This window comes from Typopeltis vanoorti, chromosome 17 (assembly GCF_054136105.1).
Source record: "Typopeltis vanoorti isolate ZY-2024b chromosome 17, IOZ_Tvanoo_1.0, whole genome shotgun sequence".
Lineage (NCBI taxonomy): Eukaryota > Metazoa > Arthropoda > Arachnida > Uropygi > Thelyphonidae > Typopeltis > Typopeltis vanoorti.
The window spans coordinates 18526765-18549771 of NC_143565.1; the positions used below are offsets into that span (position 1 = coordinate 18526765).

Consider the following 23007-nt stretch of genomic DNA (forward strand, 5'->3'; position numbering starts at 1 on the left):
TTATATGGTGTAAATGAGACATTCTAACAGTTAATATAACTTAAATATAGACTGGGTAAGTCAGCAATTAGAACTGAAAGGATTAAAGCGAGACAGTTTGATGTCAAGTCAAGTGAATGACTCAAGCATACACTATCTCCACTATTATTCATCATATATATATATATATGGATCACATTATGAATGAAAGTGGCATTAAACCTGATGTGAGATGTTCGCCTTAGCTTTTTACTTTAAGAAGATGATGTTATACTCTTAAACAGATCCAGTACATGTCTAGGATTCCTTCATCAAATTTAATAACTGCAGTAACAGATATGGCATGAAAATAAGCAGAAACATAGAAAACTTCAGCTGCATTCTGAATGAAGAACCTATAGCACAAGTAAAGCATTTCAGCTATTCAGGCCCAATTTTCAGTGAAAGATGGCAAATTAAATATGGAAAAAGACAACAGAATTAGCAAAGCTGGTATGGTGTTAAGTCACCTGAATAAATATGAATAAGAGGGAAATTAGAACACTAAATTAGCAGCATATAAGACAATGTTTGAGTCGGTTTTAACTTATAGATCTGACAGCTGGGTTTGAAGTAAAACAGTGCTGGCCTGGTTGGCCAAATGGTTAGCATACCCACTCTCCAACCAACAGATCACAGGTTTGAATCCTGTCATGGGTATGGATGTGTGTGATTGTCTTTAAGTGGGAGATGAATTTCATTGCCTGGTGCAAGACCACCACAGCTTATTAGAGGGGCCTGAAGTGGTTTGAAAAAGTTCCATGTTTGGTCTCTTAGAGCAAGGTTTCTAAGACTATAAAAATAAATATAGAAATATTTAAATATTTATATAACTATAAATTTATAAGAAATAAGGCAGAAATCAGTCAAGACCTAGTTAGCAGGGAACAAGATAATGTTCAACCAATTTTAATGCATGCATTAGAGGGTTTTTAAGAACTAAATCAGTTTATCAGAAATCATGGATATGAGGAATCAATGTTACAATCACAAGGAAATGAAGATATCAGAAAAGAACTTTACATTGTTAACAAGTATAAGCAGAGTTAATTTAAAATACTGTAGTTACTTAAACAAAATGAAAGATGAAGGATTAGCAAAATGAATATTTGAAGAAATAAAACAGAGAAATAAAAACAGAAGTGACAATTAATTACATGTGATTTTCCCTAGTGACAGTTCCAGGTAATATTTATGCAACTATACTTGAAAAGAGGCTAAGAAATACACTAACCAGAAAAAAAAAAGTGATACTATTTATGCAATATTGAGTTACAATATCTGATAAACCGATGAATATATACATCAGAAATTATGATGATGATAATAATAATAATATTATAAAACTTTAAGCTATGAAAATGCATACAATTATATGAATGTTGTGATATAAGTAGAATTAGAAATATTTAAAAGCAATGCTAATTATACAAAATATACAAATTACGAAAGCACAAAGTCTTATATTCAGATGTAAAAACAAAATTTCAACTTACAATTTGTGATGCTTCTTTCCTTTCTGTTTGAAATATTTCAAGCTCTTCTCTCACCATATGCGTGTTATTTATTAGATATTGTTCTTTCACATCCTATTAAAAGATGATGAAATAATATGAAAACCATATCATAGATCACAGTACATTAGAACTTACTATAGTGAACACTAGTTATAAAAATCTTTCTATAAGAAACTGTTGAAAAGTTCTGACCTGAAGTCCCACAAGTACAAAACTAAATTTCTTATGGAAGTTTTTCCACTTGGTTGTACTATAAATTAAAAATGTATTCTTGATATATTCTTGGTTTAATCCTTTATCCAAGTATTAGCAAACAAAATTTGTGCCTGAAGTAATTTCAGTATTGAGCAACTCGTATATAGAAGCTAATGACTTCATATCACTTGCTTTAGTATCCCATAATGCAAAACACATATCCTGATGGATATGTATAATGCTATGCATTATGGGAAGGGTCACTACCCAGACCAGTTTCGACCTTTGAGGGCTCATCAGTGGGAACCTTGTGCCCTTTCCCATAAGTGGGAGCCTAGTGACCCTTCCCATAATGCATTCATGCTAGAGTCTAGCCAAATAGGCTAGGCCCTTGCCATGTTTTCAATAACTTGAGTCTCAGCTCAGGAAAGATACCACAGGAATGGAAAGTGTATAATAGTTCCATTGCACAAAGGTGGTGCAAAAACGGTATCTAATTACCAAACTATCAGTATCTCTGAAGTGGCAGTGAAGATTTTATTGAAGTTGATAAGAACTTGCATGCAAAAATGGGTTGACATCAACAAAAAAACAGCATGAATTTGCTAAAGGAAGGTAATGTTCTGGTAATCTGATCATATTTTATAACAATGTTATGGCTGAGTTTGATAGAGAGAATTGATACATTCCTATACTGTTGAAAGTTTATTTTTGGGCCTGGCTCCCACTGAACAGACCTCAATAAAGGTCGAAACTAGTCTGGGTTGTGGCCCTTCCCTTAATGCATAACATTAGACATATCCACAAGGAGATGTGTTTTGCATTATGGGAGATACTGAGATAGGAGTGTTGGTATCTTGCTCCATCTTTGCAAGGAGTGCCCTGGTGTTGTACCACCTTATCCCAGTCCTGAAGATACTTTCAGGCGCAAACTTTGTTTGCTCACACTTGGATAAAGGATTAAACTAAATTTATTATACATTCCTATACTGTTGGATGTTGATAAGGTATGGGATAGGATACCACATGAAAGATTGTTACATAAACTGGAGAATATGGGACTGGTATATAAACTATGGATTTGTATAAGTGGACAGTTGTGAGACAGGTATCAGTAAGTGTATGGGGGGGGGATAAATATGCTAAATTTCAGACAACTAGTGGTGAACTGAAGGATCAGTTCTCAGAACATTGTTGTTCAATTACATTAATGATATTGTGAAGGATCTGACAGATGTTCAATTCTTTGCTGATGATGCAAATATAGGGAGGACAATCAGGGATGCTACTGATATTTGTATAAGTGGACAGTTGTGAGACAGGTATCAGTAAGTGTATGGGGGGGGGGATAAATATGCTAAATTTCAGACAACTAGTGGTGAACTGAAGGATCAGTTCTCAGAACATTGTTGTTCAATTACATTAATGATATTGTGAAGGATCTGACAGATGTTCAATTCTTTGCTGATGATGCAAATATAGGGAGGACAATCAGGGATGCTACTGATATCCAGCACTTACAGAAAGATTTGAATAAGCTGGAATGGTGGATCAATGATAATGGCTGTCTATTCGATGTCAGTAAGTGCAAATTTATGCACCATGGCATGATGTCATATCTAATGGCATATTATATTGGTATTATGCTTGGAGAAACTAAGCTAAGAATCTTGGAGTATGGTGGATAGGAATTTGAAGTTCAATGATTGCACATCAAAAATTGCAAATACAACTCAGGAGATAAATGTAATGTTGAAATGAACACAGACATATAAGAATAAGGAAGTTATTTTGACTCTTTACAAGACCTTGGTATGACAGCACACGAAATATGATGCACAAATTTGGTCTCCTATGTTCAGAGTGGATAAAGACAGTAAAAAAAATGCTACATTCTGATGACGGAATGTAGATTATGAGAACAGACAGAATATGCTGATTGCAGATATTAGCAAACAGGAGAAAGAGAATAATATAATAAAAGTCTATTAACTTCAGAAAGGTAGATGTAAGGTGATGAAATTATTTTGATATAGAAGGTGGAAAGAAGGCAAGGGGACATTTGTGAGAGCAAGCGTGCATGTGCATGGTTAAAAGAAGGAGTAAGGGCCCCTTGATAAGTTCCCGAGCTTCTGGAGGTCTCCAATGATAAAAATTAAGTTGAGAGAGAGAGAAAGAGAAGAAGTTATATGAATACAACAATAAGTGGAAAAGCTGTAATGGCTCAAAAATAATTGTGCAGGACAAAGAAATGTTATACAAGTAACCCTCATATAACGCTGATGTTAGGTTCCATAGAAATGTCGCGTTATATAAATCGCATTATGCAAGACTCAGATCACATAGAAAAAGTTGGGTTAGGTTCCGAAAAAAAAAATATATATATATAAACAACGATGACATACCCAACAAAAATATATTTTTGTTTAATCAAGTAATTCATGTAAGTAAGAAAACATATAAACTATGAAACAAATGCATAGTATAAACTTATAAAATTAAAAATTGTATTGCACATAATGCACAAATGTTTTAGGCAAAATAAAATAAAGTGCATACTTTAATCGTCATCACTGTCTTCAAAATGAACATTTCGTAGATGTTCTTTATTTACGAGTGGCCAGACGTCGTCATCACTTGAAATTTCTTGGACGTTATTATTATTATTACTACCCTCATCACTTCAGCTGGTTTAATTATCAAGAAGTCAATAATAAAACCTTACTTACCACTATGCTGCAATTTTTTATTAAGTTCATAATATGGAGCTAAACAAATATTCAATTATCTTGTGAATTTTCCAGAGAGCTCCATTGAGGGATCATTGTCCGTAAAATAACTTCTGCTCATTTCTTTAAACTGAATTCTTTAACAGATTCATCGCAATCAGAATCTTCGGCAGAACTTTCCTCATTTCGACATCATCTATTAATTGTACCAGTTCCTCCTCATTTAAATCTATTTTCCCATTAATTAATTTACTAATTTCGTTTTCAACCATATCACAAAAGCCGTCTAAAGTGGCCATTACTATAAAAGTAAATTTTTTACATAAAAAAGCATTACGTATTTTATGTAACTCACCAGAAAATAAAGTGCTCAGCTTGAGATTAACACACTTATGATTTTTAATGCACTTTCCTGGCAGAAAATGAAAACAATTTCAATTGTCTTCGTTTACTGTAAACAACTGACATACATGCGTGCTAAAGGTATTTCCCATAATATAAATTCGCTACTTATAACTACATGCACAAAACACACTATAGACTCAAATATTTCAAAATATTTCGATATTTCAAAGACATTCGATTGTGTCTGGCACCAAGATTTCATGAGTAATCTGCCATCTTATGGCCTCCTTCCTATGCTCTGTGATTGGATTGACAGCTTCTTCACTAGTCATTCACTGCATGTTATAATGGATGGTCTCCTCGTATCAGATTTCGCCAATGCTGGAATGCACAGGGTTCTGTGCTCTTACTCTTCCTCCTTTACATCAATGACCTCCTTTCTCTGACTTCAAATCCTATTCACAGCTTCACCAACAAAAGCACTCTTCATTAAGCTTCCTCATTCAAGAAACCCTGTGGAACTCTAATGTTAGATGTTTCGAGATCTTCCATAACCAGTGACTTAAACACTGATCTCTTCAACATCCTTAAATGGGGTGAAGGTAACTTAGTAAATTTCAATGCCAAAAGAATCTCAAGCCTGACTTATTACCTGCAAGAAAAATCCTTCATCCCCTCTTACTTTTGATAATGTTTCAGTTTCCTTTCAATATCAGCTTTCTCTTCTTAAATTGACTGTCACATCCAATTTATCCTGGCAAAACATACTACATATATAGTCTCCTTAGTGTCTAAAAAGCTTTGGTGTTCTTTTCAATTCTAAGCATTACTTCTCTTCCTCTCAATCTCTATCACTTTATAAGTCTCAGATCTGACTAACCTTGGAGTATTGTCCTCATATTTGCATATTTGGAGTGGAGAGACCTCTCTAAGAATTCTTGATGGTGTTCAAAAGAGAGCAATCAGCTTAATAGATGACCCTTCCTTTCACAGACTCCCTTAACCACCTTACTGGCTCAAATACACATCCTCATATGCTTCGTATCCATCATATATTTCAATGTAATATCAATGGTATTACAATTTTAATATGCACTTCGCATCCATAGTAACGTTGACGTCAATAGACATCTTGGCCGGCAGCGTGGTTAAAGCAACTTTACCACAAGCACTCTCTTTCAGTGCTGTGCCTTTTTTATAGGTACTTTCATGGGTATTGCTCCTCTGAATTAGCTGCTACCATTTCTCCACTTTCTTCTAACCATATAAGAACTAGAGAAGCCACTGGCTAATACCCATATGCTGTCCAGGACTAAGCACATCAAAATAACTTATCTTCTTCCATTCCATCCACCTCTATTCTTTAGAGCAATCTCCTCCATACTGTTTTTCCCATCGAGTACAACACCCACTCTTTAAGGAATACATCAACAGGCTGCATGTAGTTTATAAGTCTTGTGACCTTTCATGTGGGGTCATCATAAAGTACAAATATTACTGATTAAAAAATTTTGGAAAAAAGCTGATGGGAAAATCTTGGAGTGTTAGTTGCAAAATCTGAAGAAAACACTGATTTAGCTAGGGAAGTATGTCACCGCGTGCAAGAATTGAAAAATCAGATCTGCATGAAGTCAACAGGTGTCGTTAAAGAATACAGAGGAAAATTTAAGAAAGCTAATCTCTATGTAATATAGCTAAACAAAAGTAAGAAGAAGAATATAGAAGATATTCTTCTATAGATATAAATAGAAGACATAAATATCAAAAAAGGACAAAATGTTCCTAAGGCTATTTAGAAATGAAGGAAATGTGCCTAAATCAGAAATCATAAAATCAGTGCAAAAAGTAAGGCTAATTTTGGAGATCTAGATCAAGATAAACATATCTGGATATCAGGCAGGGAGGCACGTGGTGCAAGTGTTTGCTATGGTAGAAAAATCTGAACTTCTAAAAAATCAGAAAAATCATGATACATTGAAAAGGTTAAAGAGGAAATTCTAGAATACAAGAATTCTATCCACACATCCTAGTGAGTAAGTTATCTGGTGTCCTGAAAGAATAAAGAGAAAAATGTAAACCTATGAATAAAAATAAGTTGTAGGATGACTGGTAGAAGCAATAACCAGACAAATGAAGGATACTGTAAAAGGAGATGATGAAGAGGACACAAAAGCTGAAGATAAAGATATTCTGGATGCCAGGAGTAATTACTTTGAAGGATTATTAAACATGATAATTAGTGACAGAAGAGTGATATAAAATGTTCAAAAATGCAATCAGAAGCTTGATGTGTTGGAAAAGCAACTAGAGTATACAATATTCCACCAGAAATGCTCAGACATGTACGTATAATAGTTTTATAAAGTTAAGGCTGCAAAATCAAGAAGTCCTTAATTTGATCTTAGTCCAAAGGTCATATTCTAGATGACTGGAGTAGAAATTTCATAGTATCTATCTTTAAAAAAATAATAATACTTTAATTAAATAAATAAATAAAAAGGGAGGAGTAAAACTCATTGAGAAATTTACAAAGGATTTTTATTCTTGAGTGTTGTAGATAAGATTTACACAAGTACACCTTCTGAGAAGAAGCTAAGAAAAATTGTGGAAGTTGGGAAAAAACAAGCCAAGTTTTCAAGGCCAAATATAGATTATCAGAATCAGATTTTCATTTTAAGGCAATCAGAAACCATGGGAATAAAACAAAGTTCTCTATTCAAGTTTTAGAAAAAGAAAATATATAGAAAAAGCAAGTGATAAATTATCAAGATATGTCATAAATGGGGTATTCTTCATATTCATCTTACAAGTTGTTACCAGCCTGTCATAAGTTAGCAACAACTTGACTTTACATAAACCAAATTAATCATCTGACAGGGCAGTTTATCATACCTGCATTGTCTGCTATATCTCTCAATTGTATGTATTTTCTGGTCAGTTTGTCTGTCTTGTGAGATGAAATGCCTGAGTTTCCATGAAGGGAAAAAACCTGCCACATCTGTCTGAGATTGACTTGTTTGAAAAGCCTTATAAAGATTCTTCATGTCCTCTTAGACAGGATTCAGATCCAATGAAAGAGTAGTCCATATTAACTGAGTTATGGATGCTTTATTATACAGTGAAAGAACTGGGAGATTATGAAATTATAAAACTGAAAATCCAAAATTAGTGTTTACATTTTGAAATGTCACTTTAAATCTTCATAGCAAACTAAATATATGCACAATTTGTACCATTAAAATCAAAAAGAACCTGAAGACTTCAGCAGTCAGTTGCAGGGATTGGCACAGATGATATGAACAAGTTGGCTTTGTAATTGGATAGATCTAATGTCCTTCATTAGACAGAGACCAAATGATGGACATTAGCTCTATGTCAAATTAGGAAGTCGGCTTGTTCACATCAGCTGTTCCAATCCCTGCCCATAGGCTGACTAATGGAGACTAGCTGTTTATCACTTATGTCCTCTCTGCATTTCTAACTGACCAGTTATGAAGTTGACCAAAGCTTAATTTTCAAGTTTTTGATTTTAATTAAAAAGACCGCATATACGAGTTTATTATGCAGATTTCAAATAAGGTCCGTGTTTGTACACACACACACACAGATATTCCCAGGTTTGTGTATGCGAATAATCATTTTTCTTGTATGTGACTATGAAATTTCTAGATACATGTCTGGATTTGTGAAATCTGGTTTGTGGCTATTTGATATGCACTTGTGTTTTTACAAAGCTCTTGTTTGGCAATTCAAGATTGGCATTTTTTTTTTTTTTTAATTATTATTATTTACTGAGTTTTCATAAACTGATTGATGTATTTTTAGTATATTATTATGGTTATTAGTGGATCTAATATATTTAGTAACATAAATGTAGATTACACACACACACACACACACACACACACACACACACACACACACACACACACTGCAGAAAAGGAGATAGACTATCATTATCTAATGATATCAGATGATTTGTATCCAGTTAGGCTAGAAACTCATGAACCTTGGCATCAAAATTAGTGGTAGTCAATGCCTTAGTTGGTGAAAAAAAGAATGTAGATAGACTTGAGGAAGTTGTTGTGGCAGGTAAAGAAGAATAGTGTTGTTGGGAAAGTTTTAGGCATGTTGCCCAGATATGACAACAGTGAATTAAGAAGGAAAGCAGAGATAATGAATAGTAAGATGGCTGAGTTGTGTGAAGCAAATGGGGTTCACGATTTGTAAATCTATGGAGTGAATGTGAAGCAAAGTTGGAATGATTTAAATTTGATGGCTTGCATTTGAATGAGTTTGGTGTTGGGCATTTAGAAAGGCTATTGTTTTCTGAGAAGGCACAAAGTAAAGTAGTTAACGTAGCAGCAAATACTCAGAGTATACTTGCGAAGCACAACTAAACAGAATGTACGACAGGAGGAAGATGGATATGAGGTTGAAGATGTAGTTTCAGCAGCACAAGACGAAGGAATGCATAAAACTGAGGAAGAGAGAGGTTGGAATGAAAAATCAAAGTCAGGATCAGGGAAATGGGAGTGGTCAGACCAAAGAGAGAGAGATGTGGTATAGCAGCTAGAATAGAGAATGCTGGTGCTGGTATAATGGCCTAAAACACAGAGATTGTTATGTTTGTACACAAATCTAAGAAGTATTCAAAATAAGAGAGCTAGGTTTGTTGCACTGATTAAGTCAGTAGGGTTTCCAAGAAGTGGAAAGAACACAAAATAGTACCACTCCACAAACATGGTTCTAGAACAGAAGTTTCCAATTATTGAGTCAGTATGGCCACAGATATTGGAATAAGCGAAACTTAGTTGTCTGAGGAAGATGTGAAGACAGGAATAGAAATAGAAGGATATATAATTTTATGGAAGGATAGAAATGTGAAAAGAGGATTGCAAAGGAATTGTGTCCACAAAGTGAATCAAAGTTTACAGTACATGCACAGATTTTGAATCAATCAATGTGGTGTGAAGTTGAAATAAACAGGTAAAGAGATAAGAGTTTGTTGCCTTGGTGAATGTTTTGATGAATATGGTGGATTACTGGCATTATCAGCACATGCAACATCTGAAACTTTGCTATCAGAGTCAGATGCAGTAAATGGAATAAATACAGTAAAATGTAAAGTTATAGAATTGTTAGGAAGAACAAGAGACAGAAAAGAAAGAGGGAGGAATCACAAATTATCTAATGTGATCAGATGATTTGTATTCAGTTAGGCTAGAAACTCATGAAAGCAATAATAATATCCCATGTAGCAGTGTGTTTGAGGCTATCTGAAGTGAAGGCAAGGCTAACAGGATAAAATATGTGGTGGAGTGTTATTACAGACCTGGTGATTCAGTTGCTTGGGATGATGAAATGCAGCACCAAATTATCCTGATAAGTATGCTAAGCAATCAATCATTATGGGTGATAAAATTAATAAAGCAATGATTGGTTAGCAAAAAAAACTTATGATAAAAATGAAGAATAATTTATTGAGTTGATAAGACAACTTCCTCCGGAGGCATGTGAAAGAAGGAACTCAAGGTCAAAGAGTGTGAGATCTGATCATCAGAAGGGAGATCTCATTTATGAATGTGAATATTTTGTCACCAGTTGGTAGCAGTAATCATGCCATACTATCCTGCAAGTAGCTAATTATATGGATGTACCAATTAGGACAAGTTACATGCTGAACTACAAAACTGGAAATCATGACAAACTCAAGAGAATACTATCTTTGGTTCCATGGCATCAATTACTGAATGGTAAGGATCAGCAACACATGGCAAGTACTGAAAAGGTACTTTTCAGTACTTGCTTCTTTATTAACACATTCAGTGCCACTGATGCTTTGAAGTGTCAAACCAGTATTTGCAAATGTGCCACTACCACTTCTAAGCATTGTAGGATGCATTTCTATGCTGCATAACTTTGTCTGGCCTGGACGGTCATATCCTATGGATGTCTAGGCATTCTGACTGGCCTGGGAAAATTGTCAAATGAGTGGCAGTGAAGATGTTAGGCAAGAAATCCATAAGAAGAGAAAGAATATCATGAGAATAAGAGTGAGAGGAGTTATGAAATATATAAAGCACAAAGTTAGAAAACTTATGGATACTATATGGAAAGCTGAATCAGAGTATGAAAAAAAAAAAAAAAAAAAAAAACTGGCTGTACATGCAATCAGAAAGAATTTTATTGCTATGCTGAAAAAAAAAAAAATTAATGTAGAAGAATCTCTCTCTCGGATCTCCTCATGTCTGAGGACTCGTGACCTTCTTGATGATGCTTTGCCATTTCTTCATCCCCTGTGCTTCTATTATTGTTTGTTCTAGTTTAAATCCAGTGATTATTGATATTTGGTCATTCCACCTGTTGGGGTTTACCTGTTTTTCTTTTCCCACAGTTTACCCTGGATGATTATTTTTTACAGGCAGTTGCCTTCCCTTCTACATATGTGTCTAAAATATTGCACTATTCCCGTCAATTATGCTTATCAGTCTTGTGTGGATATTCAGTTCTTCTAGAATACTTTTGTTCATTTTTCTGTCCAAGACACTTCAATTCTTCTTCTTTTGTCATTGTCCAAGACTCAGAAGCATAGAGAAAGATCAAAAAAAAATTAGGTTTCTACAAGCTTAATTTTGGTCTTTTTGGAGATGTGCCTAGCTTTCCAAATCTTAGTTAAATCAGTCATCGCTTTCTTAGCTAGTGCTATTCTTCTTCTTATCTCTTTTTTACATCCATCATATGTAGAAGATTAATTTTAGTAAATGCAAAACTTATCCTTGTGTCAAAAGCAGATGATATTGTTCAAATAATGAGTGCTCAATTTACTAAGTTATATCAAACCAAATGTATGTAATATGGTGCATAATGCTACCACTACACTTGATGAAGAGATAGAGGTGGATAAAAATGAGATTTTAGAGCCGTTGCATAATGTGCATATCCAGCAATAGAGCTAGATGGAATATCAGCATGTGTGCTAAAGGAATGTTCAACCAAAATGGTATGGCCTTTAACATATTTGTATAACTTAAGTCTCAGCTCTGGAAAGATCCCACAGGAATGGAATGGAATGTATGGCAGTTCTGTTGTACAAGGATGGTGCAAAAACTGATGTGTCTAACTACTGACCTATCAGTATCTCTCGAGTGGTAGTGAAGATTTTAGAGAAGTTGATAAGAACTTGCATACAGAAATGGGTTGATGGATTAGCAATACTTTGCAAAGAACAGTATGGGTTTACTAAAGAGAGGTAATGCTTTAGCAATTTGATAAGTGGAATGGATAAGTTATGATACTGTTAGACTTTCCTAAGACATCTGATAGGATACCACGTGAAAGGCTGTTGCATAAACCGAAGCATATAGAATTGGAATGAGTGGCTGATGGATAGGCATCAGAAAGTGGTATATGGTGGGCATGAATCTGCTAGATTTAAGGTGGCTAGTGGTGTTCTCCCAGGATCCGTCCTTGGATCACGCTGTATAGATCATTCAATCTATACATTAATGATACTGGGAAGGACTTGACAGGAGTTGGAAGTTTGTTTTTTGTTTTTTTTTGCTTGGTTCTAAATTAAATTAAAGATGTTAAGAAACTATATTCTTGGTTTATCCTTTATCCAAGTGTAAGTAAACAAAGTTTGCATGTGAAGTATCTTCAGGACTAGGCTACTTGTATACAGAGGCTAATGTCTTCACATTAATTGCCTTAGTATCCAATAATGCAAGTGTGCATTCTTTTGGGTGTGTTATAAGGCTATGGCATTATGGAAAGGTTTACTACTCAGACTGGTTTTGACCTTTCTTGAGGTGAAAAAGTAAAAGAGTGTTCATCATAGGCCTAGAATGCAAGAGAACCTGATAATATTAGGAGAAAGAAAAGATAGATAGATAGTATGAGAGATAGAGAAAAAGGCCTCAGCTCTTTTATATCATTACATATCCAAAGGTTATAAGTTTTCCTTTTTCACCAGTCTCATACAGATGAATAACCAAAAGACCAATTGAAATTAAAGCACAAAGATAACTCATACACAGGTGGTTAGCCTATTCTGAGTTAACTGCCTTGAGTTGGCCTTCTTTGCTGGAATTGCTCTCCAGTCATCCTTGCAAATAACCATAAGACTTTGAACATTGAACTAAGAGCATGGAACCATTTAAAAATTATCTCATAGTAAAAATAGACAGAATTTTATCTTCCCCTGGTGAATATTGCATAATGTGGGTCTACATCACCACATTATGGTGATGTAGACCCACTACTGCAAAAAAAAAAAAAAACCTGTTCTGTTGCAAGCAATGGAATACCCAACAGATTACATAATCTGTATCAAATACACAGGGCAAGAGGGCAGCTGTAGAATGCATGTTCTACTGTTTCCAACAGATGTCAGAGATTGGATCTCCAATGTTAAAATACCTCCACATTTGATGGTATTGACTGGAAGGTGACCATATGCATTTCTCCAAGTAAGATCCCTCCTGTTAGGGGTATCTTTGGAACTTCAGTAAGTTATGAAATAAACCCAACTATGGAAATTTGTGGCAAAAAAGATTAAATATTTCTTTATACCAAATTTTACTTTTATTAATGGAAAGAATGCCAATGTCAGAATGTTATAGCAATCTCAGAGTTAAGCACAGAATGTTGTAGTATTCAGGAATATCCTCAGCTTTTGGACCTTTATAATTATTTACTCCAAACAAGGGAAAATGAAAATCCAGGTAGTACAGGACAAGGTCTGCACATGTGTGATTGGTCTGCAACATTTTATGGATTTTTGAAGCTGTATTGCTTAAAAAGCAGAATTTCAAGACTGGAAGCCGAAAGCCCCCATGCTTCTTTGATAGTTGAAGAAATTTCTTTTTAACGTCTTGGTATCAGCTGGACCAAAAAAATTGCACAGTCTTACTATATAACTGCTTTTCTTCAGCTTCTGTAATATTTATTATATACAACTAGGCAGGAAAGATTATGGTTAAGTACTATGTTAGAAGAAAAGGAAAGTGGTTCAAGTTTCCAGTCTTCTAAGGTTTCAATGTTTTTGCATACAAGTTCTTGAACTGATAACCCCTCAAGTACAATGAGGGGTTCTCTCTTAGAGATTAGTTCAAAAGGAATGCCTCCAAGATCCCACTTTCCAAAATGTTTTTTGCCTTGTCTGCATTAGCAGTAAATCTACTGATCTTACTGAATTTTTCCAAAATACCAAAAATGATGTATATGGAATCAATTACTATCCTTCAAAGTGCCTACTACACCACTGGCATATGCTACTTATTTTCCTTCATAGTTGAAGGAACTGTTATTCCTCACACAGCATGTGTATTGTCGTCTTCCTGCAAGAAAGGTTCAAGAACCAATGCAAAGAGTAATGGACTAAGAGGCAACCTTGCTTGACTCCTTTTTGAATTTTGACTGGGTCTGACAGGAACCCAATTAACCAGGAGGTAGGTAGTTGAATTGGCATAGGCTCCTTTAATAACGAATAGCATCTTTTAATCCACACCAATTTGCTGAAAGATGTGGAACAGAAAGGGATGCCAGATATTATCAAATGCTTTAGTAAGGTCTACTGATAGCACAGTCATTTGCTGACTTTTCGTATTAACTAAGTAGAGTAGATCACGTAGCAGAAAGAGATTAAATTCTACTGTTCGGCTTGGAATTCCAATACACCTTTGTGCTTTTAATTATGTATCTCATTCCTACTTTGAGCTGTTATTGATCCATCCATCCATCTGCAAGGCCCACCTTTCCTAATTGGGTTGTGAGGGCAGCAGCTGCAAGAGGGACTTCCAATGGTCATGATCCTCTGGCTCAAAGCTCAGGTGTTCTGGTGGGACTCCCAGACGTACCCAAGGTTTTGGATATAATCCATCCAGCGAGTCCTTGGTCTTCCACCCTCTGGCTTGGCAAAGAGGACCTGCTGGGGGAGCCTCTCTTGTGGTATTCTGACTGGATGCCCGTACCATCGTAACTGTGATCTCTCATCAAGGAGAAGCAGCAGTTGAGTATTGAGGGTTTCACAAAACTGCAGAGCATCTGACTCTGTTGAGTCTTGTCAGCCCAGCAACCCCTCGAAGGAACCTCATTTCAGCCGCTTGGATTCATGTGTCTGCATTCTTTTGGTCATTACCCAGCTCTCATGACCATAGGTGAGGATGGGGGACATAGACTGTATTGAAGAGAGCCAGCTTTGCCTTCTGGCTTAACTCCTGCTTCAATACTACCGAACGGCCAAGCTTCCACAATATTGCACTTGCTGAGCCGATTTGAGTATCTAGCTCTACGTCCCACTTTCCATCACTTGTGAATATGGCCCCAAGGTATTTAAACTTCTACACCTGCCTCAGTGGGACTCCACTCACATGTAGAGTGCACTGAGATGGTTGTCTTGAGACCACAAATGTTTCCATTTTGGCTACACTGATCTTCATCCTGGCTTCTGCACAAACAGCTACAAACCTATCCAGGGTCCACTGGAGGTCATCTGTGGAAGAGCTAAGCAAAACTAGATCATCTGCAAAAAGCAAATGTCCAATGCTACATCTTCCAATTCTGACACACTCACTGCTTTGACTGTGGCTATCAATCCAGTCCATAAATATTATGAAAAGGAGGGGTGACAGAACATACCTTGGCGGAGACCAAAGGAGACTGCGAAAGGTTCAGACTTTGTGCTGTTTACCCTGACACAAAACTCTGAGCATTCATACAGGGACTTGATGGCAGTTAATAGCTCCATCCACTCCATACTCCTGTACTACTTGCCAGAGCTTATCCCCAGGAACCCGATCATATGCCTTCTCCAAGTCCACAAAACATGCAGACATTCTTAGCATATTCCCAAGATTTCTCAAAGACTTGCCTTAAAGTGAAGATTTGGTCAGTTGTGCTTCTACCAGGAAGAAAGCCACATTGTTCTTCTTGGAACCTTGACTCAACTATGCTCCTGCACCATCTTTCCAAGCACCCAGCATATACTTTCCTCAGCAGGCTGAACAGAGAGAGATGCCACAATAGTTGTGGCATCTTTCTGCACAAGGGAAACCAGAGAGAGATTGCAGCAATAGTTGCTGCAATCTCTCTGGTCTCCTGACAAACTAGAGTCAGCCAGAGACAACCATCTCGATTTAAGGCTTTTAGCATTTCGGGCCTAATTTCATCATCACCAGCAGCCCTGCTCAATTTTAGCAATTTTATTGCTTAATGGACCTCTTCTGCTGTGAGACTAATCATCGCCGTGATCTGCACCTCTTGGATGTCCACAGCTGCCGGGCCATCCGTGTTAAGAAGATCTCAAAGTATTTCCTCCATCTGTGGAGGATATCATTCTCAGTTGTTAAAAGTGCACCATCAGAGGCTTTAATTATCCTTGCTGTGCACGATTTCCTCGCTCGAAGGTAGCGGATGGTCTGTCAGAATACCTTGTTTGCATTAGCATAGGAAGAGTCTAATCTTTCTCCAAAGGATTCCCAAGCCTTCTACATTGTTGCTGTCTTTACTGCCTCAGCAGCAGCTTTTCGTGTCTCAGTGTACCAGAAACACATCTCAGGTGACCTGACCCTAAGCCATGTTAATTAGCCCTCCTTTTTTGCCCAGATAGCTTTCTGGACCTCTTGATTCCACCAAAGTGTCTTTTTCTCATTGCCCGTCACCACGTTGAGCCGCTTTCTGCCACAACATGGGAGTGCAGAGGTAGTGACAGCTGTTCTGAACAGCTCCCACTCCTCCTCAACATTTGCAGTATGTTTGGGAATTTCTTTGAACCCGGAGATGTTATCTGTAAATTTCTTCCTCACAGCCTCATTTTCCAATGCCTCCCATTTCAAGCAGTATAGCTGCTTAGGTCTACCAGCGTTGATGGTAGCATTTGGTTTCTGTAGCCGTAAAGTGCAGACAACAAGGTGGTGGTCAGTTGACAGTTCTTCCCCTCTCCTCAAACGAATGCAGAAAAATACTGTTACCTTCATTCCAAATCCTCATTCCAAAACCTAATAGAGATCATATTTTAATCAGTAGCTGGAGACCTATTTCACTGTCTAATATTGACTACAAGATATTTTTTGACAGTGTTCTATTCAGAAAAGGTAACCTTCTGAACTCAAAGCAGGAAACTATGACTAAAGGAGAATAATACTAGGTTGAGTCCCATGGCATCAGTTGGATGGGAAGGAAAAATAGTTAAATGATGCAATATCAAAACGTGTCCCTAGAGGTCAAAGAATAAATAGGATGTGAGTGAAACAGAATATACCGTATTTGACGGCATATAAGATGCACTTTTTTTCTTTGAAAATAGGTCTGAAAAACAGGGTGCGTCTTAGTTTTTTTATTACTTTCATTTCTGGAAATTTTCTCTGTTCCGAGTTACACAATTTCTTTCTTGCTTCCTTGCGGTGTGTGAGAGTATTCCAATTACGTTAGTTATGTGTTCCAGTTACTGGAATACATTCTAGTATTCCAGTTATGGATAGATAACACTTGGTCTAGGAGCTCTGGCCAACTGTTGAAGAATCCTGCCCTGATAGTATGGGATCAGTTTCGTTCTCATAGAACAGATGTTAAAAATAAACTCAAGGAATTGAAAACTCAGTTAGCTGTAATTCCAGGAGGATTAACTAGTCAGCTTCAACCTTTAGATGTCTGTATTAATAAACCATTTAAGGGATTTATGAAGGAGAAGTAATAATAGGGGTGACTGAAACAAAAAAGACAAAAACTGGTGAGATCTTTCTGAACAATAAATACAAAATGCTATATTCAGGCAATGACAATCAAGGAAAAGAAGGAGTAGCCATTGTATTCAACACTAAATACGAGGTAGAAGTGGAGGAATTTTTTGATGATTTTGAGAAAGCATCTGACACAATGAAAAAGCAAAAGTTGGACCTCGTTGGGGATCTAAATAGCAGAGTAGGAAATGATTGTCAGACATACAAAAATATATTAAGAAAATTTGGAGAAAAGAGCAAAGCTAATAATAATAATGGCAAATATTTGTTGGATTTCTGCTCAGGACATGGACTGGTTATTACTAACACCATGTTCCAACATAAAAATGTGCACAAATTCACATGGAGAGAAGAGGCAAGAAATAAGAAAAGTCTCATTGACTATGTTATTGTTGATAGTGATATTTTTCTCCCTTGTGCAGGACACCAGAGTGTACAGAGGATTTGAAATTGGAAGTGAACACTATTAAGTCTTGAGCAGGATAAATTTGAATTTCATATTGAAAAGAATAGCATGTAAGAAAGTTTTAAAGCGAATAAAAGTTGAGCAGCTCTCAGATGTGAACTGTAGACTAAAATACACAAAGATTATTGAAGAAAAAATTAAAGAGTTTGAGAACAGGAACCAAACTTTAGAGATTCGGTGGCAAGCCTTGAAGAAAACCTTGACTGATTCAGCCAGAGAGGCATGTGGTGAGGTTGTCTGCAAGGATAGAAAAATCAGAACTCCATGGTGGACACAGGAAGTTAAAGAGGCAGTGAAGGAAAAGAAGAAAGCATATCAAAAGTTCCTGTCAAATAAGTCAGCTTGTGCTCTTAGAGAATACAGAGAGAAATGTAAGAAAGCTAAACACTGTGTAAAACTAGCTAAACAAAAGTTATGGGAGGACTTTGGCAAGAACATAGAAAATAAATATCAAGAAGATGACAAAATATTCTGGAGGTTGATGAAGAAGCTCAGAAATGGAGGAAAGACTGCTGGATGCAGTCTTCAGATTTTGAGGTTACACCATCAGGAAGAAGCTTAGCATTTTGCAAGTTTGTGAGTGGGTCAATGCTTCATGGGATGCTGTGAAAACTGAGACAGTGGTTAAATCATTTAGGATGTGTGGCATTAGTAATGCACTGGATGGTACAGAGGACAATTTGTTGTATGAGGACTCAGATTCTGATTTAGAAGAGGTTTCAAGTATCTCTTATTTAGTTCTAGAGATGAATTTCTGGGTTTTGACAAAGAAGATTAAAAGGTGGGTACTCTTTCCTAGTTAGATTACGTATTTGTTGAAAGTAGACCTACTTATTACTTTATATTTGAAATACTGAAAATTCATTAGAATATTCAGTGATAAAGTTTTTTTCCTAAAAAATGTGTACAAAAAAGGGGGTGCATCTCATATGCCAGCAAATACAGTAATTCACATGAGGATAATGTTAGTTATGAAACTTATTATAAGGTGTAGGCCAGAAGGGTGATAAGACAACCCAAATTAATTTTATTCTTATTGCGGCAGTAAAAGAAAGGATAAGTATGAAAGAAGAGTTATGAACATTGAAATCTTGGGGGAAAAAAGGAAAATCAAGCTTCACTTTTACACACACACACACACACACACATACACACAGAAAAAATAATGCCCTAAAAACTATGTAGCCAGAACACATGACATTTAATCTATTATTATTATTATCTGACCTCCATGGAATCAAGAGACTCATCATAGGAGGTACACTCTATTGGACACAATGCTCATCCAACCATGCTTTAACTAATTCACTGTGTCTAGATTCATAACACACTCAGGCAATGCATTCCACTCACCAACCAATCTCTATGCAAAGAACCTGCTCCTCCTTACTTCTCTGATACCTGAATACAGAGAGAGGCAGATTTAAAGTAGCTACACCAACCAATTCATGACTATAAAGTTAGTTCTAATTAAGATAAACAAAAGTGTATGTGAGAATACAGAGATATTTCCATAGTAAGTTTTATAGAGCCTCTATCGCTCAGTTGATATAGACAAAGCAGTTTGGTCAGAAAGATTTGGATTCAATTCCCGTCCATCTGGTCTCTTGACCAGATGGACGGGATTGAATTAGTAGCCGGTCTCAAATGAAGGCTTTTTCCACCTGAAAAGTTGGGTTTTTCGTCCCTCAGAACAGGCAAACTGGCCCATAAACACACACACACACACACACACATGGATCTACAGTCATAAAAAGACATACTTAATCCCTTACTAGGAGGGCTCAACCAGTCCTAAAGGATGGTGGAGAAACCTCACACGAATAATAATAATAATAAAGTAAGTTTTATGTAAAAACCAATAAAGAGAGAGAGATTGTTTTTGTTTGTTTAGTCAGTTCAGAATCAAATACACATGGTAATTTATTCCAATCTTCCCTCTATCCATTCTATCTATTCACAAAACCACTAGTTCTTTTGACATTAAGAAATAAATAAAACTAACATATCTTATCATAACATACCATATTTGTCGCAACAGTTCCAACTGAAGATTTTCCAGCAGTTGATTTTTCTTCATTTTTAATATTTAAATTTGGAAATTTAAAAGCCGTGTCTATTTTTGGTTGTTCTTCAGGCTGTCTTCTATTAACAAAAAAGAAAGAAACATACCTTAAAAACATCAAATAAAACAAAAATATAAATTTTTCAGCATGTTTTGAATTTCAACTGACCAAACAGTATGCTAAGTTATTCTAAACCACTCAGTTAATTCTAAATATACTGATAATTCTTATCTGCATAACCATTCAGAAGTATACTCATGAGCAAAACGTTATGTTAACTTACCTGGTATCATGTTGATCAAGATAACCACTTGTATCCATCTTGTCATTGCATTAAATCATGGAGGGTGTCCTGAGGTACTCTGGTCCAACTAGAGAAGTGAAATAGGGTGCTTATGTGGGGTGCTTTGCAGGACAAAACAACTGGACAATTAGCACGTGGTGAAAAAATGAATGGGGAAAAGTATGATAGTGCAAGAACCTGGGAGTAAGAAGAAGAAAGTATTAGATGAAGGTTTATTTAATAAGAAAGTGTTGAAACATGTTTTTCAGGTGCAAAGATCAAGGATGTTAGTTTGCTGAATGGAGAGGCAAGAGAATTGACTGTTTTATTGTTATCATTATTATCCCAAAACCCCATGGAGTCAAAGACTCACCTAGGATGTCCTTTTGTCATACACACACACACACAGCTCATCATACTGCACCTTAAATATGCTCAAATTCTCTGCAGACACCATTCTCTCAGGCAAGGCATTCACAACTCTGCATGCAAAAAACCTGCTTCTCACTCCGCTGCTCGCACCCTCCTTATACAGCTTCCATGGATGACTTCTGGTTCTCCATTCACAACACACTCAGGTCACAACACACTGTGCCCTGATCTCCCACCATTTTCTGTAAAACTTCTCAAACACTGATCCTATAATAATCCCTTACTAACTTGTAGGTCTCGATCATATCACCTGTTCTTCCTATCCACTAGACTCTATAAATTGCATCTTCTCAACCTTTCCTCATATTTGACATTCAGAGATCAGAAACTACCTTAAGTCAGTCATGTCTGGACCCTATCAAACATCTCTTCATCCTTTTGAAAACCAGGTGACCAAATCTGTGTACAGTAGTCCATGTGTGGCCTAATCAGAGCCTTATACAATGGAACAACAATCTCCATACTTCTACAAGTCAGTGTCCTGTGTATCATTGCCAGAATTCGTTGTGTTGTCCTCGAATTTTGGCAATGTGTACCCTAAATTTCAGATCCTTATCTACTATCTTCCCAAGATCTCTTATTTCTTCCACCTCTAACAACATATCCCACCAAGTGTAAATTCTACATCCCATTTCTGTGCCCATTCACTCTATTCGAGTCTTCTTGTAAGGCCACAACATCTTCTTGACTCTTCATAGTTTGTCCCAACTTTGCATCATCTGCAAACAACTGAATATCCCCATCCAAATCTTTGCCAATATCATTAACATACAGGTTAAACAGCAATGGCCCTAAAACAGACTCCTGAGGCACACCACTAGTGAGTTTCCTCTTCTGGGATATTGCTCCCCCATACACAACTTGCTGACACCAGTATCAGCAAGTTGTGTATGGCCTATCAGATAGCCAGTCTCCGATTCAATGCACTTATCTAATATCCAACCCCATCCACTCCAGTTTGACTATCAACTTATCATGCAGTATCAAAAGCCTTTGCAAAATCTAAGTATACTACTGTGCATTCCTCTCCTCTGTCCAAAGAAGCTGTCACCTTATTGTAATAAGTAAGTAGATTACAAAAAGTGACCTCCCTTTAGCAAAATACATGCTGTCCATCAAAGATAATAAAAATTATTGTCAACCGAATTCTCAATCCTAGTTCTCACCAGCTTCTCCAACAACTTAACCACAGCACCTGACACATAGATAGGCCTATAATTTGATGCTTGAGTTCTATCACCTCCTTTATGAAACAGCACAATTTTGCCCTCCTTCCACTCCTTTGGAACTCGATCCAGTGTAAGACTCGTATTAAAAAATATGACAAGGCAGATGCGAACCCCCTGGCACATTCCTTCAGAATATGTGGTGATATATTATCAAGTCCAACAGCCTTATTAACATCAAGTGTGTTCAATTCTCCATATACCACTTACTCACAGTCAAGTCTCTCTCCTCCCCATCATTAACTGCTCTCAAACTCTCCATGATGTCACATTCACAAGAATGAAAGACCTTTATGAATTGCTCATTAAATATCTCCACTATATCTTCTGCAGCAGTTCTTCTTATACCATTTTCTCCAATCGATGTCACCCTTCCATAATCATTCTTTTCTTTTGCTGGCTACACATCGAAAGAATTCCGTAGGATTCCTTTTTGGCTTCATTAGCTAATTGCTGTTCATACTTCACTTTTGCTACCCTTAGCAACCAAGTCACCTTCCTTCACCTTCCTGATCCTCATTCCTCAAGGAATTGGTTATTACCACTTCTCTTATGCCGCCTCCATAATGCCTTTTTCCTCTGTACTTAATCTTTTCATTCATCCATTTCACACCTACCTTATTTAACCTTCTGACCCTTGAAATACATTTAGACATTGCTTCTACTAGATAGTTCTTGAATACCTCCCCAAGCTGCATTGATCTCTTTTCCAGCTAACTCCTCATTCCATGCTGCACCTGCAAGCTGTCTCCTAAGCTCCTCATAATCACCAGCCCTGTAGTTCCACATATACCCTTTTCTCACAGAGGTCCTCACACTGCTGGCAACCGCCCAGGTAATCACTTCATGGTCACTCTCAACAAATGGAGGGTGATTCGAAACCTCATTCATAATTACATTATCTAATCAAATGATCAAATCCAAAACCTTCAATCATCGTGTGCCTTCTGTTACATACAGAAGGTTTTGAGGGACAACTACCTCAAGGTC

The 23007-nt window shown here is 36.6% G+C and overlaps 1 protein-coding gene across 4 annotated transcripts in view; it reads right to left on the reverse strand.

The window, feature by feature from the left end:
- LOC150097199 (centrosomal protein of 95 kDa-like) overlaps window positions 1-23007 on the reverse strand; it is a 234027-nt gene that overhangs the window by 83578 nt on the left and 127442 nt on the right. For all 4 annotated transcript variants that reach the window (XM_090407715.1, XM_090407711.1, XM_090407712.1 and 1 more), the window contains exons 9-10: window positions 20035-20155; window positions 1515-1607 (exon numbers count right to left, since the gene is read on the reverse strand). In XM_090407715.1, coding sequence (XP_090263841.1) covers window positions 1515-1607; window positions 20035-20155 — 214 coding nt within the window. The remainder of the gene's footprint in view (window positions 1-1514; window positions 1608-20034; window positions 20156-23007) is intronic.